We start from the raw sequence: 21,897 nt of genomic DNA on the forward strand, positions 1-21,897 counted from the left end.
TCCTTCACAAATATATTACATATTTGGGAGTATAATGCTCTTTTAGTTAATTATATATGTTGGCCATTTCCCCATGGCATTAAAATTCTTGAAACCTGCAATTTTTTCATTGTTGCTTAATACAATAGACTTAATCATTAGTCTATTATTAGAATCTGGACTGTTTCTAATTTTTGCTCAGATAACACACCAGTTACATACCTAAGTGTGTGTCCACCAACTCGTGATTTTCTTAAGGTATATTTCTAGAAATTGATTTACTTGGCTTGAAAATGTGATGATTTTTAAGTTTCCTTGAACTGCATTATTACTCATTCTTAGAGTAAATATTCACTTCATGCAATAAAACCAGCCTATTCTTTTGAGTCATCAGATTATTAGGAAACCTGATGTATACATGTTGAGTGAGTGGATGAGCAGGGCATCTTTCTGTGGGGTGGTAAGACTTCATAATCTTCCTGACTTTTTCCTCACCTGAGAAAGGTCTGTGGAGATTTGGAAATTGGTGGATGCCTCATTCTTTGGATTCAGAATTCTTTCCGGGTTACATCTCTGATTTCTGCTGGATGGTTTGCAGGGGATGGTGGTTCAAGATAAATGAAAAGCACGGCCACTGAGCGTTTATCCCATTCTGGGCACTTTGAGTCGCCCTGCACTGCTTAGAGGTGGAGACTGTTTTTATCTCCATTAAAAAAAATTTTTTTTTAATGTTTATTTATTTTTGAGAGAGAAAGAGAGAGGGAGAGAGACAGGGCGTGAGTGGGGGAGGGGCAGAGAGAGAGGGAGACCCAGAATCTGAAGCAGGCTCCAGGCTCTGAGCTGTCAGCACAGAGCCCACTGTGGGGCTCGAACTCACCAATCGTGAGATCATGACCTGAGCCGAAGTCAGATGCTTAACTGACTGAGCCACCCAGGTGCCTCTTTTATCCCCATTTTTAAAATGAGGCCGAGGTTCAGAGAGTCCCGTATTGCTGGTCCAGAGTCACACAGGAAGGGTCTGAGCCCAGCAGGACTAAGCCCATTGTCTTCCACAGTATGGTATCTTCAGTGCAGTCCAGGCTTTATTATCTATGGTTTAAAAGGTCTTATGTGCTTTTGAGGTACTTAAAATGGACAGATTTCACCTCTCCCCAGCTCTGAATTGTGATCTTCTCATCTTTTTTTTGTTGTTGTTGTTGTTAACATTTATTTATCGTTGAGAGATAGAGACACAGCGTGAGCAGGGGAGGGGCAGAGAGAGAGGGAGACACAGAATCTGAAGCAGGCTCCAAGCTCTGAGCTGTCAGCATAGAACCCAATGTGGGGCTCAAACCCACGAACCGTGAAATCATGACCTGAGCTGAAGTTGGATGCTTGACTGACTGAGCCACCCAGGCACCCTGTGTGATCTTCTCATCTTTAACCAAATCTTTTTATTTTCAAGACATCAGGCTGTGCAGTACTTAGAAACACTTTACCTGAAAACACTGTATTTGGTCTTTAAGAAGTCTGAACACGTCCTACGTGTTTTCTTATAAGACACCCGAGGAAGACCTTTTTTTGCCTTGTACAGGTCATTATCCATTAATGAAGGTTTGGAAAATGATAATAATTGGGTAATGGCCTGAGGCGCTTGGGTGGCTCAGTCATTGAGCGCCTGACTCTTGGTTTCAGCTCAGGTCATGATCTCATGGTTTGTGAGTTCGGGCCCCACATCCCCACTTGGGATTCTCTCCCTCCCTTTCTCCCTCCCTCCCCCTCTCTCTGCCCCTTCCCTGCTCTCTCTCTCTCTTTCTCTGTGTCTGTCTCTCTCTCTCCTTTCTCTCTCACAATATAAATAAACAAAACAAAACAAAAAATATAATGGCCTGAATAAGATGACTGAAGTTTATGTGAGTATGGCAACTCACTTCAGTGTGTGTGTGTGTGTGTGTGTGTGTGTGTGTAATTCAAAGTGTTATCAAGGGATAGCCTTAAACTTTTTACCAAGGACAGTTTCATGCATGGTACCTGTAGAAGTTTAGCTGAAATTCAGAGATGCCGCTAATCTGTGCAGGAGAAGGTGAGGTCTGTTTGAGGTTTAGGTAACTTCCTTATATGATGAAGCTTTTCTTCTTCTGAGTGGTTCTTAGAGAAGAAAAGTCAGAGACCCAGCAGTCAGCCCTAGGTTAGAGGGCCACGCCCCCCTCATTTGCCAACTCCATGTGACCTTGAGCAAATCACATAGCCTCTTTGGAACTCAGATTTACTATCTGAAAATTAGTCAGGTTCTGTGAATCTCTGAAATATGTCATCAAGAACTTTTTTACTCTTCTGTCAAAGGTATCTATCCCATGACAAAGTTCTTTTACTGTTAATTTTTTGGTTTATTGCCATTTCTTTTTTAATGTATTTTTCTGTATTGTATAATAGGAATTAAGGGACTTAGGACTTTAATTTTCAGTTTTAAGAAATTGTTACAAAGTAAAACCAGCTTCATAAATTAAAAAAAAATGGTAGTGTTCGCTTTTTTTATATAAAAGTGCTTTTGTTCTCAGGTGGTATAGGGAAAATTTTAAAGAATTCTCAGAATACTGTAGAAGTATTGGCCTCATTCTCTAAGCACGTTTTAAATTGCCTAGAACTTTTCACATTAAGATTTAGATCAGTGGTGGCTTGTCAGTTAAGCGTCTGACTTCAGCTCAGGTCATGATCTCACGGTTTGTGAGTTCGAGCCCCGTGTTGGGCTCTGTGCTGACCGCTTGGAACCTGGAGCCTGCTTCAGATTCTATGTCTCCCTCTCTCTCTGCCCCTCCCCTACTCACGCTCTGTCTCTCAAAAATAAATATTTAAAAAAATTAAAAAAAAAGATGTATATCTGTGCAAGGCTTATGCTCTAAAAGAGTACAAGTTGTTGAAAATAATTTCCATAGTCACTGAGTAAATCCCAGGGGTGCAGAACTCATGTCTGCTTCATGTTTGAATGGGCCAAATCCCCAGCCCAGTGCCTTATGTCAAACAAGTATTTTATAAATGCTTTTTAAATAAGAGAAAATGCAAAGATATATTAAAAATTTTTAAAAAATATTTATGTATTTTTGAGAGAGGGGGCAGAGAGAGAGAGAGGGAGGGAGAGAGGGAGGGAGAGAAAAGAATACACAGAATCGGAAGCAGGATCCAGGCTCTGAACTGTCAGCACAGAGCCCAACGCGGGGCTCGAACTCACAAACCCGTGAGATTATGACCTGAGCCTAAGTCAGACACTAGCCACCCAGGCACCCCAAGATACATGTTTTTAAATTAAAGTTTTTCTCCTTTCTGGGGTGTCTGGGTGGCTCAGTTGGTAAAGTGTCAGACTTTGGCTCAGGTCATGATCTCACAACTTGTGGGTTCAAGCCCCGCGTCGGCTCTGTGCTAACAGCTCAGAGCCTGGAGCCTGCTTCAGATTCTGTGTCTCCCTCTCTGTCTGCCCCTCCCCTGCTCACACGTTGTCTCTCTGTCTCTCAAAAATAAACATTAAGAAAGAAAAGTTTTTCTCCTTTCTTATTATTTTTTTTTTTTTGGTAAAAACAAGCAAAATAAAAAACCTGCATAGAGAATACAGAGATTGTTTGGGTTTTTGCTACCTTCCAGAGATTGCCTTCATCTGATTAAAGTTCTAAGGGAAACAAAAATAGAACCACTGCAATACGCACTAAGCCTACACAGATCAGATAGATAAATAACACCCAGTGCTGACTTTCTATAGGGGGGTGGTTAATAATTCTATGAGGAGCGGCATAAGAGAAAACATTCGGGGGGGGCAGTGTGCACATGCACGAGCGTGCATGTGTGCAGGAGGGGTGCCCTGTGGAACACTGGGGGTCTGTTCTCACCCAGGCACTGTGTGTGTGGGAGGGGTTGAGTGAGGGGAGGGAAGATAAATTAATTATAGGGATGGAGCATGTGCTGGGATGGAAAAGGGATCTTATGGCCAGGGAAAAACTTCTCATTTTCATTTGCTAACAAAAATAATACCAAAATGCATACATTATAATATATTTATAAGTAGATGCCATGAGTTTCTCTCATGTAAATGCCCGTGTTTTGGCCGTGTCCTTCTGTCATGCCTGAGACCTGGGGCCACGTGGTTTTCAGGCGAGCCCCCAGATGAGCCCTGGATTGTGCCTTCTCCCCATTTCGCTCACCCGTCACACAAGTGGACTCTTCTTCGGCCTTGTTTGCACTGCCTTTAGCTACACAGGTGTCTGCGGGGTCAGAGTGGCTCTGGCCGCCCGGATGCACCCCACACGTGAGCTGCACCGGCTCATGGCGTCCCCACCCGGGTGTGGGCCCAGGCACCGGGCACTGGGGGACTGGACGTCCTGTCTCCAGGAGGGGGTCCAGGGTAGCCATGTGCCGGCCTGCCTGGTGGCAGCTGTGGCCCTGGGCACAGTGTCTGTCTGGTCACCAGGACAGCCAGGTACTCATCCCGGGGGCAACCTACCCCTGTGGCCCCTCTAAACTTACCTCGCCGTCTGCCGCCTGCCAGCTTTTTTTTTCCTCATCAAACCAGATTCCAATGTTGAGTATCCTTTCTTTTAAGAACAGAAATGCTTGGCACGCCGTTCTGTACAGATTGACTGTTTCCCTTTTCACGTCAATCCTGCGCGTCTGAGACAAAGTTGGAACTGTCTCAGGTGGGAAATTGACATGACAGTTCAGCCCGCACCCCATCGGCGCCTCCTGGGAGAATGTGCTCCATCCGGAGAGACTCAGAGTTACAGCAGGAACAGAATCGGGGATCGTTTGAGCTTCTGGTTTGCATTTGCAGCCCGTGCCATCTGCCGTGTGACCTTCGGGTCCCAGGAGTGGAATGCCCCTGGCAGCCCCCGAGGCTGCAGGAAGCAACCTGGAAGTGTGGGGCACATCAGAGCTCTGTGTGTTCTCTGTGTGCTTCTGGGATATGTGGGCGATTTTAGTAACCGCATCAAGGCCGAGGTGCATGTCGGCTCTGCAGTGCTCTGTTGAATGCTGTCTCCCTGCCATTGGATGTCTCTCTAGAAGCCAGGCATTGTTCTGCCCCGGAGAACCCTAGAGGTAGCATGGCGCACGGGTGCCTACTTTTCCTGCGTCTGAAATGAGGTGGAGATGGTTTGGGAGGGGGTAGCTGACAGCAAGCTGTTTGTTAACAGCCTGCCTTCTGCCACGGGAGCTCAGTGACTGGCAGTGGCAGGGTTTTAAAAAATAAACATCGGAAAGAGAGCCCTGCAGAAGCATCCTGTTTGTCAGTTTTCTGTAGCAGGTGCAGGGAAGGTCCGCTTGCAAGGCTGTGTGTCATGTGAGCTCCGCCAGCCCTGTCTGGAATGGAAGGTGAGGAAGCTCATTTTGGGCCTTCCCCTCTTTTGTCTTTAGGCTCCTGGCCACTGTTGGGTGCAGGTGGAAGGCCAGACGCGCTATTTCCTGAAGGGAGGAAAGCTCTAGAGACGGGGAGCATGCTCCAGAGGGGATTGGGGCTGTCGAGTGGTCCTGCTTCCAGGCAGGAGGGGAGCACACAGGGAGCTGTCCTTCTCCCCACCTGTTTGGTCGGCAGCACATGGCCTGCACCCATCACCGCAGGGCACGGAGGAAAGTGACATATGGCGAGTTCTGTAACGTCACATACTTTGGAGCACATTCATAACTGTGTTATTTGTACTTTAATCGTTGTTAGTGTTGACTCATCTTTTAAACGTATTGAACAACTATTCAAAATTATATATACGTATATGTATGCATTCAATTATATGTATATGAAATCACTTGTATATGGATATTTAATTCATATGCTCACACAACTAATAGAGACTTATAAATTAAATTCGTTTTTAATTTTTTAATTTTGGAGAGAGCACATGAGCAGGAGAGGGGCAGAGTCTGGAGAGGGCAGAGAAAGAGAGAGAGAATATCCTAAGCAGGCTGCACACTCAGCACGGAGCCCGACATGGGGCTTGATCCCACGACCCTGGGATCATGACCTGAGCTGAAATCAAGAGTTGGACACTCAACCAACTGAGCCGCCGAGGCGCTTCAGAAATTAAGTTCTTTTAAAAATTTAAATTTGATTACAAATGGATAGAATTCGATTCCCCTTAACAGACCAAATCTATTAGAGTCTCATAAGTGCGTATAAACGAGAACATACAGCTCTCCTTGCGGCCCAGGACCCGAGCCTCCTCCCCACCCCGGGTGTAGTTTGTGACCGAAGCGTCAGGCCTTTCTGTTATTTGACCTGCCTCCTCATTTCATTTCTGGGTGGCTTATTCATAGCCACCCTACTTAGAGAAATGTTCGTGTAATGCTTTGTAAAAGGCATTAGTGGCAGAGACAGAACAGTCCTACACACCCACCTTCCCCTACTTCTTAAGATGGATTAAAAATATCTTCCTATCATCTTCTCCTTCCCTTTATGTATCTGTAGCCTTGTTCATTTGGTTGCCCTTTTAGTCTTGTTATTCCCTGACATTCATGGCCTTTACAGACTCAACCTGTTGGCTTTAAATGTTATTAACTCTATTCTGTTTTTGATGTGCAAATTTCACAACCTGGCCCGTGATCATCCTTTTAAGCCTTGTCACCTCTACCCAAGACCTCATGGGACCATCTTTGCTTTCTGGCAGGCTGGCATTGTAGGCGGATCCTGATTTTTCCTACCCCAAGACATGAAATTAGCAGCTCTCCAAGGAGGCATGTTGAGGTTTAACCCAAATCTGGACACCAGAAGGTTGACGTGCTGGTTGTGGGTGGAGTGGTATCCTTACCGGGCCCCTTTCTTGACAGAGCTGGAAATAGTATTTCTTTTTAATATCACAAAGTCCCATTGATAGTTTCAATTTAACTCCTGATCATTTTTTATTTCGTTCTGGAAAAAAAAAGGCTTCACAATTTGTTTTTCCAGTGAGATGCCACCTTAAGTTTTTATCTCCTTTCATTGTGTCGCCCCCCCCCCCCCCCTTTTTTTCCTCCCACATTTCACTTGTGAATAATCCTTAGATGTTTTCCTAATTATTGATGGAAAGACTTTAGGGGTGGACCATGCCCAGTTCATATCCAGATGTTCTTATTGCTGAGTGATCCGGGGTGAGCTGTTTAATCTGTCTCTGGGCCCCCTTTCCTTGTCTACACAGCTGGGGGGGGGGCTGGTGATTAGGTAGCAGGGTCTGAGGAATGAGTGAGACAGGAAGTGCTGACTTCCTGGTGAGCAGCCTGCATTTCCTAAATGGTATTGGTGATGAGGGTGAGTGAGAGGTGACTTCTCTGAGGCTGCTCCTGGACCCTGTCCCTGATCCCGATTCTCCCAGGGTGGGGCAGTGATGGGGGCAGCCTCCGCCCGGCGCACGGGAAGAGGACCTTGCTTCTTCAGCTGCTGGAAGCCTGGGAGAGGGAGGGCTGGAACCCTCGTGGAGGGGGGTGGGGGGGGGCATGTGGGACTTTTGGATGAAAGTGTGGATTTGAAGACAGATACTCCTGGATCTTAACCTCAGCACCAGCTCTGCAGAGCTGTGGATGGATGGCTTTCCCCTTCGGAGCCTGTAAAATAGGAGTTTGGGTGTAGATGTTCACTTGGATTCTTGCTCGGAGCTCCTGGAAGTCACCCACGAGTGATGCTCTTTCCTTTGTACTTGATACGCTCTGTTTCCTTTCTTTCCCATTTTCTTCAGATGTTCATTGGATATATACAATATTTGCACTTGATAGAGGTTGTGTTCAGTAATAGGTTACTGTTTAGAAATATGCTCCCTGCCCTTCCCCCCACCCAACTGTCACTCTGGCTTATTACTGTGAACTCAGTCCCTTTCCGTTAATTATGCTGGGACGAGCCAAGAAGTGCCGTTTCTACCTCATTTCCCTAATTATAGCTTACAAAATTGTGCTCTCTTTTTAACTGCCCATACTGGCCTACAGAATTTGAGTGGTGAGGGTGATCCCAAACTGATATTTTTTGCAAACTCACTTTGTCCCAGGCACTGTGCTGAGTGCTCTCCCTTCCATTAATTAAAGGCTCGCCTCATCCCTGGGGCGGGTATTATAATCACCCCATTTAGCAGACAGGACTCGGTCTAAGAAGGTCATAGAGATGGCGAACGAGGAGCCCAGATCAAACATCACGCGATCGTACTGCTAAAGCCCATGCTCTTAACTATGAAATTAAACTGCCTGCCATTAGTCTGTCGTCCATCTGTACATCCCTCTATCCCTCTATCCATCGACCTGTTACGTTTTGCTTTTATGGTGATGTGTTATGAGTAAAGTATTTTTTAAAATTCATAGCACTGGAAGGTGCATGTGCCAAGCCTTTGTTTAAGGGGTCTTTACGCTCATCTGACTTTCTGTGATGCTTTACAGAGTTTGCATTTCCTGTTCCTTTATTACATCTTCCTTTTGCAAACTCATACTGGACCCTTTTCCCCAGATGTAGTGGGTTGAACCTGTTGAATGTGCTGGTATTTGAGGCATCTGTTAATTGTTGACTCGTTTATCTCTGAGGCCTATAATCTTCTTTAGAAACGCCATGAGGAGCTTGAAACAAACAAAACCTCAGAAAACCTTGGGGCACCAGCCTCTGCTCCCTTAAGGTGAGGAATGACACATGGGAGGGCCACTTGGGGGTCTGCTGTGGGGCTGGTGGGAGGTGCTGTCCTCACCAGAGAGAGACCTGATAAAGGGCCAAAGGGAGGGAGAGGTTCAGATAATGGGGGCAGGTATAGCCGGAATTAAAATCATTGGCTGCTGACTTTAAATAGGCAGATGTCCTAGAAAATCTTAAAAGTGTGTCCAAGTTGGGGTCAGGGAGAGGGAAGGGCAGGGATTAAAGTAAGTGAGGGAGGCGATGGAGTCTGCCCTCCACTTTGCCCAGCAAGAATTTGGGATTGGGTGGGGAGGGGTACAGGTCCTCCAGGGTGTAGGTGACAGCTGGGGACAGCATGGCCAGAGACAGTACCATTCCTTGGCACTCGACATTTTCCAGACTTTCCCAAAAGCCTGTTTACAACTTGAGCCAAGATTCATCACCAGCTGCCTTTAACTTTCCTTTCCCCTTCTGAGACTTGAGGGGGTTCTGCTATTGGGTGGTGCTAAAGAGGCAGGAACCCCACTTTCCACACAGGACAGGGCGTGCTCTCCCACATGGGCTCAGTCGGCCGCCTGGCAAGTGGGAAGCTGTCCCTGTAGCATCCTGTGCTGGTATGCAAGCATGGCCTGGTAAAGCGACACAGGGCCCTGAAGTAAGGAGAGGGTACCTGGAGCTGGGAGAAACTTCTGGAGCCTACACAGGTGCAGGAAGCCAGCTCTGGGGAACCTCACAACACAGCATTAAAGGCTCCTCTGCTTCTCATGATTTAGGAAGGTTGAGATTGATTTATATATAGTACAGATTCTGCCCAAGAGTCTATATATAGGGTTTGTCATTGTGTGTGTATGTATGTACGTGCATGAATGTGTATATATATACACACACACACATAGTTTTCTTCTTGAAACTTTTTTATTCAAATGCACATACTGTGTCTATTACCCTCCCTATCTATTCATCCTGTTGAAGTACCTCACATTCAAAGCGTGGCCTGGGGACCAACAGCATTGCCTTACCTTGGAAACTTGTTAGAAATGCAGAATCTTGGGCCTTCCATAGACCTGCTGCATCAGAATCTGCATTTTAGCAAGAGCTCTGGGTGATTTACATGCACATTAAATCCTGGGAAGCCCTGCCCTAGAGGGATGTCCTTTCCTCCGCATTTGTTAGCCGAGGCACCGTATGCCACGGGTGGAATAAAGAGAGATGATCCTGTGGGGTCACTGTAGAAGGAAAGAAGCATGCCCTCTCAGTAGTGGTAAAGAGACTTTTACTATTACTCATTCACAGATGACACAGTCTTGAGTGGAACACGAAGAGGAAAACTTAACCAAGCCCATGCTGCTGCTGTGGACACCCACAGATAGTTACGGTACTCGGCCAGCAGGCTGGTGAGGTTCTGTAGGTAGTTTTGTTTTAGGGCAGCAGGGTTTTGAGGGAGATTTTGGCCCCCAAAGGACGTTTGGCAGTGCCTGGTCCTTACATCTACGAGGAGAGAAGGTAGTGCTTCTGGCAAGTAAGAGCGCAGAGGCCAGGGATGGTGCTTAACAGCCTGCGGGTGCCCCGCAAAGGATGATCTGGCTTTAAATGTCACTAGCGCTAGGACTGAGAAACCTTTCTGTTTTAGAGGAAGGAGTTACCTATAAGAAGTCCAAAATCTGTCCATTATCCATGACTCATTTAAAATTTTTTTTTTCAACGTTTATTTATTTTTGGGACAGAGAGAGACAGAGCATGAACGGGGGAGGGGCAGAGAGAGAGGGAGACACAGAATCGGAAACAGGCTCCAGGCTCCGAGCCATCAGCCCAGAGCCTGACGCGGGGCTCGAACTCCTGGACCGCGAGATCGTGACCCGGCTGAAGTCGGACGCCTAACCGACTGCGCCACCCAGGCGCCCCTATCCATGACTCATTTTAAAGAAGTATTTAAAACATGCCAAACACTCGGAACTAATAAATGTTAACTCCTTTTTTTTTTTTTTTCTCTTCAGGAGATAAAACATTACAGATGCTTTTACAAGGACAGTTTCAAAGCCCCATTCCCTGCTTCCCTCGAGGCAACCACTGTCTTGAAAGTGGGTTGTTTCATGCTGCTGTGTGTGTTTATACTTTGATTACACACACGAGTGTCCATGAAACAGTATATCGAATTGCACGGGGCCCCTCTGTAATGGCGTGCTTCTCTATTTGTAGGTCGAAGGCTGTTTTTCCAGAAGTTTGAGCAAAGGCGTGAGCAGAACTGCCTGTCAGTGAACACGTTTCCATTTTTTAAAGTAATTTACATTTTCCTTACGTGGCGGTCAATGATTTTAAGAAAAGATGTTCGGTGTTTTAAATCAGGCTGGGGAAAGAAAACCAGAAGTAATGGTGGCATTTCTCCCATGCGGACTCTGTGGTGGCCCAGGGTCTCTTACATTCTTTGGGAGTGATGATGGGGGCGCAGTCCCCGGCCCCACCTGCCCGCACCCTCCCTTCTCCCTGGGTGGCACCTCGCAGCCCCTGCTCCCAGCTTCCCAGGAAGACATTTCCTCCATCTCTGCATCATTTTTCAGCGCTGGCCAGTTTCTATGGCAACCGTGAGATTGAAAGATGAGCAGGGAGCGGGAGGCGAGGCTCGAGTGAGACCTCGGGGTGGTTGTGTGTGTCCGTGACGTCACCGTCCTCTCGTCTGGATAGGATGATTCCGGATACTCCCATTCAGGGCTGCTGGCTGCCGCTGCTTTATTAGCAGACCTGCCTCGGGGCCCCAGGAGCTCTGCAAATCGCCTCCCTTCCCTCCTGTCCTCATCCCACCAGAATTTTTCTCCTGGCTGCCCCTTCTCTGTGTTGGCTTCGGACTGTCATTAAGAATGCACAGCTTCATTCTGCTGTGTTTCAGGATGCTCTTCTGCCCGGTGTTCTGGAAGGGCAGGGAGGCATGGCAGCGTTTTACTTGATGTTGATGGCGCTGTGAAGTCTGTTCTCTCCTCTGCAAGAATACTGACTATGCAGAAATTTATTGAAGCGGATTATTATGAACTAGACTGGTATTATGAAGAATGCTCGGACGGTAATTATGGCCCCCGCCAAACAGAGCAGGGATGTGTAGGGGTATTGTTTCCCTCTGGGGTGGGGTGTTGGTCCTGAAACCTTTCCCAGGGAGAGAGGTGGGAGGGGGGGCAATAGAACCAGCACCACCGCAGGCGTGCATGGCCCTGACAGTTTTCAAAGCTTGATGGAGGAGATGGCAGGTGGGCAGGGCTCACTGAGATCCCTCTGTGGTCAGTCGGTCTTTGCTCAGGAGGGCAGATGGTGTTGGTGTGCAGGGCTTGTGAGCATTATACTTCTCTTGGATTGAATTCTCTTGGGGGTGAGGCGTGAGTGTGGTGGTGGTGCACGCGCGCATGTGTGTGCAAGGGGAGATGTGTTCTGACCTCTGTGCTGTTGTCGGGGCTGGGGAGTGGTGTATTCAGGAGGTGGCTCTCTGGACTGTCGGTGGCAGGCCTGGAAGAATCCTCCCTTTCCTGAGCCCAGACCTGGGGGCTGTCGGGAGGCCGGAGAAAAGGCAGAAGCAGCTTCCCACCCAGCAGGCAATTCCAATGAATTTTGCTTGTAGGATCCCACGGAGATGGGGGTGGGGAGACATTGGGAGGGGCAGGGAGAGACTGTCTCCTTCTGTCACAGGGCTCAGTTTGTGCAGGGAGGGTGTGGCACATTCCAGAGGAGACTGGGTGGAGTTTGTGTGGCTGGACAGGCCTCAGGAGGTTCCGGATACATGGCAAATAGCACTGAGCTGCATTCTCAGAGAGGCCACAGGAGAGGCGCACCTTAGGCTCCTGTGGTGTTGGGCCCCAGAATTGGGTATGGGCACAGTTGATCTGTCTTACTTAATTTCTTCTTCAAAATGACCCTCAAATCACATGTCTTCTACACACACACACACACACAGGACACAATATATACAGTTTGAGGGTCTGTTCCCTAGTGTTCCCAGCCCCACATGAACCATTAATAGGTAAGGTAACTGTTTTTTAATTGATTCGGGAGTTTCAGACTGCTCTAAGACCATGACCACATTTGATTAACCTGAATGATGTGGCAGGCTGGGAGCTGGCCTCATTAGTAAGCAGAAGAGCTACATAATTGTCTCTTATCTGCTAATTTCTGCCTTGGCAAGGGCTATGGGAGAGAGACCTAGAGGCTTTCTTGGAGAGGGTGGGTGGGTAGTAAATGTGCTGAGAAAGTTCCCCAGTTGAGCCCCACTGTTGTCCACTACCCCACCCCCCCCCCCAGCATTATGTGAAGACAGTGTCATGTTGAGTCTGTGTGTTTTTAAATATCCTGAGTAATGGTGGTGGTGGACAGCTCCGAGGGTCTTTGGGGGAAAAGATGATTAAATCCTTTTTTTCCCATGGATATATTACTCTTGAAGCAAGTTCCCAACTCCAAAAGGCAATGACAGGGATGCTTCTTTTCAGAACCGTCAGTGAACTCTCGTAGTTTCCTTGGTGATTTGTGACTCACTGAGCCCTCCCTAACTTTTTAAAGTGTGGATCTCAGTGGATAACTGGAATGGGAGCGTCGGTTCCAGCAGAGCGCCTGTCCCAGACCACGGATGAGTCGGGTGTGGCCATGGCTCCCACGGATCCATCGTAGAAGCCAAGCGGGGGAGGGAGGTTTCTTCCTGTATTGACCCAGTTGCTACGCTGTCCAGCTCTCTTTACACCTTCGTCCTTGGGAATAAAGCCAGTTACTCGTGGTGGTCATTTTGAGGAGTGAGAGGAGACCGGCTCTTATCTGGGTGTCTGTCAGAAGGATTTTCTTACCCGGCCATTTCTCAGTTGAGTCTTTTGGCCCAGAGGCAGCCAGATCGCTCTTCTTCCAACAGAAAAGGAAAATGGAAGGAAAGGCTGCTGATCTGTTCAAGGGTAGATCGGTGTTGATTGTGGTTACTTTCTAAATGCGTGTTGGGCAAAATACTTGCCTTTACCCTCCATTCCAGTGGGGATGCAAGGGAGAAGGCCACTGGGACAGAATTTACTGGGACAATTGCCATTTTCATAATCCCATTTTTAAAAATAGCAAAACAGGGAATAAAAGGGACAGAAACCCAGAAATCACCTCGTTTAGGAAATCCAGGGGGTTGGGATTTCGAGTAGATGCCAATTTTGTAGTTAACTTGTTGACTCATTTCTAACTAGTTGGGTTCCTGGTCTCTGCAGGCTAGCCTGGAAATACAATTTGCCTTTGCTTATTTATGCGTCTTTAAACTTGCAAATTGAAATAGCCCCTTTATCTCCCAGTCCTGACCGCCCAGGTAGGAGTAGACACACAGCATTGCTTTGTCTCTCTTGTCATTTGAATCTTTAATGAGGGAAACTTCTAGGGAACTTTCCATACTAATAATAAGAGATGAGTCAAATGTTTTGAAGAAGATGCAAAATCATCATTTATGTCAGACTTCCTGACTTGCACTTCAATTGCAGGGTTAGCACTAAAAAGTAATATTTATATGGGTGGGAATATGGATTGCAAGACAATTAGGACCCCTCTTTCAAAATTGGAATCAAGAAATAGCTTGATTCTCTTTCGTCTCTGAGGTTCAGGAGAGCTTTCTTCAGTGCTGAATGACCGTACCCTTCCCCTTTATCAGTTTTATTTAAAAAAAAAATTTTTTTTTAACGTTTATTTATTTTTGAGACAGAGACAGAGCATGAACAGGGGAGGGTCAGAGAGAGGGGAAGACACAGAATCTGAAACAGGCTCCAGGCTCCGAGCTGTCAGCACAGAGCCCGATGGGGGCTCGAACTCAGGGACTGAGAGATCGTGACCTGAGCCGAAGTCAGCCGCTTAACTGACTGAGCCACCCAGGCGCCCCCACTTTGTCAGTTTTAGTTCTGGAATCTTAACACACCATCTTCCTCCCCGCCTCCCCCAACCACACTGCATCACGGGAAGACCCCAAGGGTATAGCAAGAGGCATGGGGCAGGGGCTTGGAATGATAAGAAGCTGGAGGCGTTGATTGCCCAGTATCTTCAAGTAAATTTTAGAGATTTCAAACAGCCAGCTCTCAACAAAGAGTAGCTTGGCCTTCGCAGAATTTACACAGATACACCCAGTGCCTACAGCTTAAGCTACGGTGTCAAACGATGTCATGGTGGCTACATTGGATGTGACCCCCCTCTGAAGCCTGGCGTACTATGAAAATCACCTATTTATTTATTTATTAAAAAACTTTTTTTTTCTTTTTAAATTTTATTTTAGAGAGAGAGCATACAAGGAGAGTAGGGGCAGAGGGAGAGAGAGAGATCTCAAGCAGGCTCCATGCACAGCACAGAGCCTGACGTGGGGCTTGATCTCACAACCCTGGGATCATGACCTGAACTGAAATCAAGAGTCGGATGCTCAACCAACTGAGCCATCCCGTCTCCCCTCCTCCTCCTCCTCCTTCTTTTTTTTAATTTCCTTTTTGGTTTTTTTTTTTTTTTTAATTGGAGCGAGAGCAGGGGAGAGGGGTAGAGGGAGAGAGAGTCTCAAGAAGGCTCCATGCCCAGTGAGGAGCCCAACATGGGGTTCGATCCCGCAACCCTGGGATCATGATACCCATTTATTTATTTAAAAAAATTTTTTTTAACGTTTATTTATTTTTGAAACAGAGACAGAGCATGAATGGGGGAAGGGCAGAGAGAGAGAGGGAGACACAGAATCGGAAGCAGGCTCCAGGCTCTGAGCCATCAGCCCAGAGCCCGACGCCGGGCTCGAACTCATGGACCGCGAGATTGTGACCTGAGCTGAAGTTGGACGCTTAACCGACTGAGCCACCCAGGCGCCCCGATACCCATTTATTTAAAAGAAAGATTCTCAGATTTACTCCAGACCCAGAGAGGTCCTGAGAAATCTGAATTTTTAACACATGCTTTAGGTGGTTCTTTACATCGGGTGTGTGGGAAGCTGTGCCAATGTCAGTGGAGACCATCTGCAGACATAGGGGTCTGGGAAAGAATTCTTTAGGTCTGTCACAGAATCTTATGTTGTTTCTTGGCTACACTGGTCACTTACGATTTTAAAAACTGTGAGACCCAGCGTGCCTGGGTGGCCCAATCAGTTGTGTGTCTAACTCTTGATTTTGACTCGGGTCATGATCCCAGGGTGGTGGGATCGAGTCCCGCATCAGGCTTCATGCTCAGCAGGGAGCCTGCTGAAGATTCTAAAAAACAAAATAAAAAAACTCGTGAGGCCTGTTTCATATTTCAAAAGGCTTGGGTTCAAGTGTTTGTCCTTAAGTTAAAGAGTGTACTTTTGTAATGACTCTAGAAGTAGGTAGAACACCACACAGTGCACGGGCATGGAGTTTCTGCTTGAGGCCTGTTTTGCACCCCGTATGGCTATGTGGTTTGGGCACATCCTGGGACCTCTGTGAGCCCGTCAACCCAGATGGCCCATCTGGCAAGTGGGGACAGCCACACTGACCAGAGCCATTGTGAAGAGTATAAGGAGCGTGAATAAAGGACAGTTGACCCTTGAACATCATAGAGGTTTGGGATGCCGACCCCCTCCCTGTCGCACGATAAAAAAAAAATCTGCGTAGAACTTTTGGCTCCTCCAAGACTTAACTACTAGAATAGCCTACCGTTGACTGGTAGCTTTATCAATAACAAAAACAGTCGATTAAGGTGTTCTTACAGTACAGTAAGCTGGAGAAAAGAAAAGGTTATTAAGAAAGTCATTAGAGAAAATAGATTCACAGCACTGTATTGTATTTATCGAGAAGAAAATCCACGTATAAGTGGACCCATGCAGTTCAAAATCATGTTGTGCAAGGGTCAACTGTAAAAGCTTTTTGTAAACAGTGATGTACTGGGCCAGTGCTTAATTTTATTTTCTCAGAGATAGTGTAGTTAGTTCTTTCTACAAATCCCTTTCATGGGGCACCTGTGTAGCTCAGTCGGTTGAGCGTCCGACTTGGGCTCAGGTCATGATCTCTCAGTCTGTGAGTTTAAGCCCTACGTTGGGCTCTGTGCCTACAGCTCAGAGCCTGGAGCCTGCTTCGGATTCTTTCTCCCTCTTTCTCTGTCCCTCCCTCACTCACGCACACTCACTGTCTCTCAAAGATAAACATAAAAAAATTTACAAAAAAAAAAATCCCTTTCAGAAGGTGAGTGGCATTTGGAACAAGGGTATAGTATCTTGACCACCCGTTTCTTGCTGCACTTTCTTTGTGACTGTACACCCTCTCTCCTCACTGAGCAGCATTACAGATGTGAATGTCTGGGCGGGAGGGGGTCTCGCTCATGCTGATCTCATCATGGGGAAACCAGTGGATGGCTGAGGAAGCCTTTCTCTGGGCTTCTTACTCCATAGTGAAAAGTCCGTGGCAATCCACAGGGGCGGTCACATGTGCTCTACTGCTTGGCTTCATTGCAGTGACCTCTAAAATGCCACTCTAAGGTAAGGGTGGCCATTTTGGGAGTAAAGTTTTGCTGGAGATATTTTAGGCATTAACTGAAAAGCTGTTACTGGGCGGGGGGGGGGGGGGGGGGGGGCGGTGCCTGGGTGGCCAAGTCGGTTAAGCATCCACCTCTCAGTTTCAGCTTGGGTCATGATCTCATGGTTTATGAGCTGTCATGGCGGAGCCTGCTTGGGATATTCTCTCTCTCTCTCTCTCTCTCTCTCTCTCTCTCTCTCTCTCTGCCCTTCCCTCACTCACGAGGTCTCTGTCCCTCTCAAAACAAATAAGTAAAAAAAAAAAAAAAAAAGACTTGGTTTTTGATGAGTTTCTAATGTTCCTGCACTCTGTGTCATATGATGCAAACAGGCCTCTGTGTTTTCATCTTGTGTTTATTGCAGGATGCACCTTTGACAGTGCAAGATGGCCCTTCCCTTTCCAAACAACACCCTGTGAATGGCTCTTAAAGCGACTTGGGGGGGAAAAAAAGAATTAAGTGTAAATGCATAACGTAACTGTCAGCTCTTCTCACTGGCTTGAGTAAAGTAGCGGTAATGTCCTTCCCAAGAAGTAGATGCAAGCCCAGAGCCCATGTTTCTCTTACTAATTTTTTTTTAATGGCATAAGCGAGGTTCTTGGAGAAGGATCGTCAGTAACTGGCACCCTTAGCCAGGGCCGAGAAATGGAGGGAGGAGGTGCATGGAGCACTGAGAGAAGTCTGCGCTGTGGGTGGCCCTCGGAAGAGGACAAGGACACTCACGGCAGGAGAGTGCCGTGGGGTCAGGCGGGCAGGGGGCTGCAGGGGAGGCACAGGCTATGGAGGCCAGGAAGCGTACAGCCCGCGTCTCGAGACGACGGGGCACCCTCTGGAGGGCTGGTGCCCAGTAGGACTTGTTGTGACAATGGCAACATTGTGCGGTGCTGTCCAGGATGGTAGCCACTGGCCACGTGTGGCCCTGGAGCACTGGAAACGTGGCTGGCATGACTGAATCTTGAATTTTATTTAATTTTAATCAATTAAAAAAATTTTTTTTTTCGACGTTTATTTATTTTTGGGACAGAGAGAGACAGAGCATGAACGGGGGAGGGGCAGAGAGAGAGGGAGACACAGAATCAGAAACAGGCTCCAGGCTCTCAGCCATCAGCCCAGAGCCCGACGCGGGGCTCGAACTCACGGACCGCGAGATCGTGACCTGGCTGAAGTCGGACGCTTAACCGACTGCGCCACCCAGGCGCCCCAATTTTAATCAATTTAAATGTAAATGTAAATAGCTCCAGGGACTTGTGGCCCGTCTCAGGACAGTGACTTCTGTGATGGTATGTTGAGTAGATCTGAAGAGGGACACTCACAGAAGTTTGCCCCTCCACCCTGCAAGAGGGGACACCTTCCACTTACAGCCTTCCTGTCCAGTGTTCCCAGGGAAGGTCCAGAACTCAGTCCCTGCCGCCCTGCCCGGGGCCCCAGTGTCTGCTCCTTGCCTCTGGGACGGCAGCACCCTTGCTACTTGACTCTTCCTGGGGCTGAGCTCCTGTAGCTTCACATCCAGAGGTCCAGGGTCTCCCACTTGGCACAGGGATTCCTGGGCTTTCTTGCTTTGGCTTTTGGAGAGATTACTCTGTCAGAGAAGATGCTCTTGGGCCCGTGTCTGCCTTTAACCTTGAAATGAATGCAGATGTGGATGAGGTTTGAGAATTCCTTCACATCCCTGCAGGGTGGGGAGGGAGGAGAGATTTGGGGTGGGGGTGGGGAATATCCTGAAGGACTAAACCCAGGCATATGAGGTGACATGAAGAGTCTAGGATGGTTTTGTGTTCAAAATGCCGTGTCCTAAATGTTTACTATGTAATATGTGTAGACTTGGGCTTCATTTGTTAAAGGTAGCCTAGATTTGAGTTAAAAGCTGACTATAAGCAACTTGATTATGAGTCATCACTGAGAGTATTTTCAACTCCATGAAATCAGCTTTTGTTTTCATTTACACACACCGTGGCCCAGCACAGTATCCTACACGTCTTATAGTCGGCCTTATATTTGCTGAATGAATAATGCTCCCTCTGTCCCTCCCTCCCTCGCCAGGGTGTCAGACTCACCGTCGTTTGAATTGAATCAGGCCCAATTTGATGCCATTTATTGAGATTAAGTGGCATTTTTTTTTCCTGAGCGCGTATCCTCATAAACGTTGTGCTGAAAGCTAATGCAGATTTTCAAAATGCGATTTTAAGCTCCCTGCCACTGAATTTCTGCTAAGCCTCCTTTTTACAAAGAACACATTTTTAGTGTTATAAAACGTAGTAATCATTTTCAGGTTCCAAAATATTAACCAGACAATGCATATGTCTCTAGGGTTTCATTTTTAAATAGTACTTTTGTTATATTCTGATTTTCTATTTCAGGCACTCGTGTGGTCTTAAATTCGTTTTTATGGAGGTAGCGATTCAATGCAGCAGACATTTTTAGCTTACCAAAACAGGATCTTCAGACTTAAGGATCCAAAGATGAATGAGACCTAGGGCCTGAGCCTGTGCAGAGAATTCTTTATAATGGTCTTGCCTCTGCTGAAAGCCTCCCTCTTGGTTACCTGGGGGAGGTGAATCGGAGGGAGGTGGAATAGGTCTCCTGATGTGGCTTTTAGGAGCCGGGAGACCTGCCACAGTGTAGCCGGGAGGCAGCTGAAGCCCAGAAATCACAGAATGTGCCGTACTTCTTAGATGCCAGCGCTCAGGGCCACCTTCCAGTGGGTTTGATGGAGGGACCTGCCATTTTCACTGTTAAAGGCAAAATTAAGCAGTACAGAGGAATTGGTATTGAGACACACAATTAAACTGGATTCTTCTTCCAGGCAATGTTGTAAGCTATTAGGCTTTAGATTATTTTCCCCCTTATCCCAGCAATTAGAATTTACGGATTTGACTGTGAATACGCAGATTTAGGATGAGAGTGGGGGTTATCAAATGCAGATTTAAAAAGAGCAGATGCAATGCATTATTACCAAAGAAAGATTGAATTAATCTTAAAACAGGTAATGGTTCCTGCCATGTGTTTTTTTTTTTTTTTTTCCTTCTGCTAGAAATGAGAATGATCACTTCCTTTCCCATTCAGCACTGTGTCAGGCTGTTGTCAAAGTCTGCTGGGTCTCAGCTCCTGGAGCGTGCCCACCGAAAACCTCCCATCTGAGGGCATTGTGCAGTTATTTACCAGGGCAGCTCTTCTTCTAGGGTCCCACCTGTAGACAGGTGCACCTGCTTAAGGCTTTCTTGGTATCACCCTGTGCAGTTGCTACGAAACTTCCAGGGAGCTACCATTTCCTCACTGCTTCCTGGGGGAGGAGAAGTGGGGAGGGGCATCTGGAGGTGGAGAGCTTGCCTGAGGTCCTCCACCTGCCTGCCCACCTCCCCCTCTGAATCCACAGCACCTGGCACGGTCACCCTGGGGCAGGCAGGGCATTCCCGTTCTGGCAGGTGCTTCTCCCTCTCCTGCCCCCACCCTGTCCCTCCTCTCTGCTCCTGGGAACCACCCCCTTCCGGGTCTGTCTTGGGTGACGCTGGGCCAATGGCCCTGTGTACACCCTCCACTCTAGCTCAGCCAGGGCACGTCCTCGGCCCCGTCCAGGGCCCAGCGTGTGCCCCAGGGGCCCGGGCTCCAATGGCTCCTCTGGGCAGACGGCTGGGAGCTCCCCCAAGAACAGCCCCTTAGGGCAATGTTTTGGCTTTGGGGTGACTTCAGCAATGTCCCTGAGAGACGCGGGAAGGGAAGAAGAGTGTTTTGAGTACGACTACCGAGATGAAGAGAGGAAGCCCACCAGCGAGCGGCACGAAAGCCTGGACCTCTTGGAAGAGGGTAAATTCGTACTTTGTTCAAACTGACCCTTTCCCTGTTAGTGTCTAAGTACGCCTGGCTGTTTCACTGATCTCACAGCACTCTTTTATTTCCCTATTGAGGTATAACTTCAAGCACACAGATCTTACGTTGGTGGATGGCTTGTGATGACCCCCTTGTAAAACCACATGTCGTATGTCTGGCACCCTGGGAAAGCCCCTTGTGCCCCAGGAGGGAGACCATTGTCCTGAGTTCTATGACCTGAGATTTATTTTGCTCCTTTGTTCTTGATCTACACAGATGGAATCAAACAGGGTGCATTATTTTGACTGGTTCCTGTTGCTTGACTGATTCATACATGTTGTTGCAAATATCAGTTAGTTGTCTTTTTGCTTTGTGTGTGTGTGTGTGTGTGTGTGTGTGTGTGTGTGTGTGTGTGTGTATGTGTGGCATTCCAGTACTCTGCTTTAAGAGTTTTGGTTGTTTTCTTGTGACTGAACAGGTTTTGGTAAATTAGCAAGAGACTGAGTCATTATTATTTAAAAAAAATTTTTTTTTTTAAACATTTGTTTATTTTTTTTTAAATTTTTTTTTTTCAACGTTTATTTATTTTTGGGACAGAGAGAGATAGAGCATGAACGGGGGAGGGGCAGAGAGAGAGGGAGACACAGAATCAGAAACAGGCTCCAGGCTCTGAGCCATCAGCCCAGAGCCTGACGCGGGGCTCGAACTCACAGACCGCGAGATCGTGACCTGGCTGAAGTCGGCCGTTTAACCGACTGCGCCACCCAGGCGCCCCAACATTTGTTTATTTTTGAGAGAGAGACAGAGTGCGAGTTGGGGAGGGGCAGAGAGAGAGGGAGACACAGGATCCAAAGCAGACTCCAGGCTCTGAGCTATCAGCACAGAGCCCAACACAGGGCTCGAACTCACGAACAGTAAGATCATGAGTGACCTGAGCCGAAGTCGGAGGCTCAACCGACTAAGCCACCCAGGCGCCCTGAGACTGAGTCATTATTAAATAAAGTATGTTTTTGTGCTGGTGTTGCTTATCTTTAAAAAGTCATTAATCACTGATTTGAAACAGGGATTTTTTTTTTTTTTTT

General features: G+C 47.3%; 1 protein-coding gene across 10 annotated transcripts in view; it reads left to right on the top strand.

Annotated features, from left to right (window-relative positions):
• TRAK1 (trafficking kinesin protein 1) overlaps nucleotides 1-21,897 on the top strand; it is a 125,705-nt gene that overhangs the window by 44,639 nt on the left and 59,169 nt on the right. For 2 of the 10 annotated variants that reach the window (XM_047874288.1, XM_047874290.1), the window contains exon 1: nucleotides 11,313-11,597. The exons of 5 other annotated variants lie outside the window; for them this stretch is intronic. In XM_047874288.1, coding sequence (XP_047730244.1) covers nucleotides 11,534-11,597 — 64 coding nt within the window. In that variant the 5' untranslated portion in view covers nucleotides 11,313-11,533. Of the gene's footprint in view, nucleotides 1-11,311; nucleotides 11,598-20,509; nucleotides 20,813-21,897 lie in introns of those variants that run through there. 3 more of the 10 variants (XM_047874286.1, XM_047874284.1, XM_047874291.1) reach the window with 3 other exon arrangements.

The sequence above is a fragment of the Prionailurus viverrinus genome, chromosome C2 (genome assembly GCF_022837055.1).
Source record: "Prionailurus viverrinus isolate Anna chromosome C2, UM_Priviv_1.0, whole genome shotgun sequence".
Classification (NCBI taxonomy): domain Eukaryota; kingdom Metazoa; phylum Chordata; class Mammalia; order Carnivora; family Felidae; genus Prionailurus; species Prionailurus viverrinus.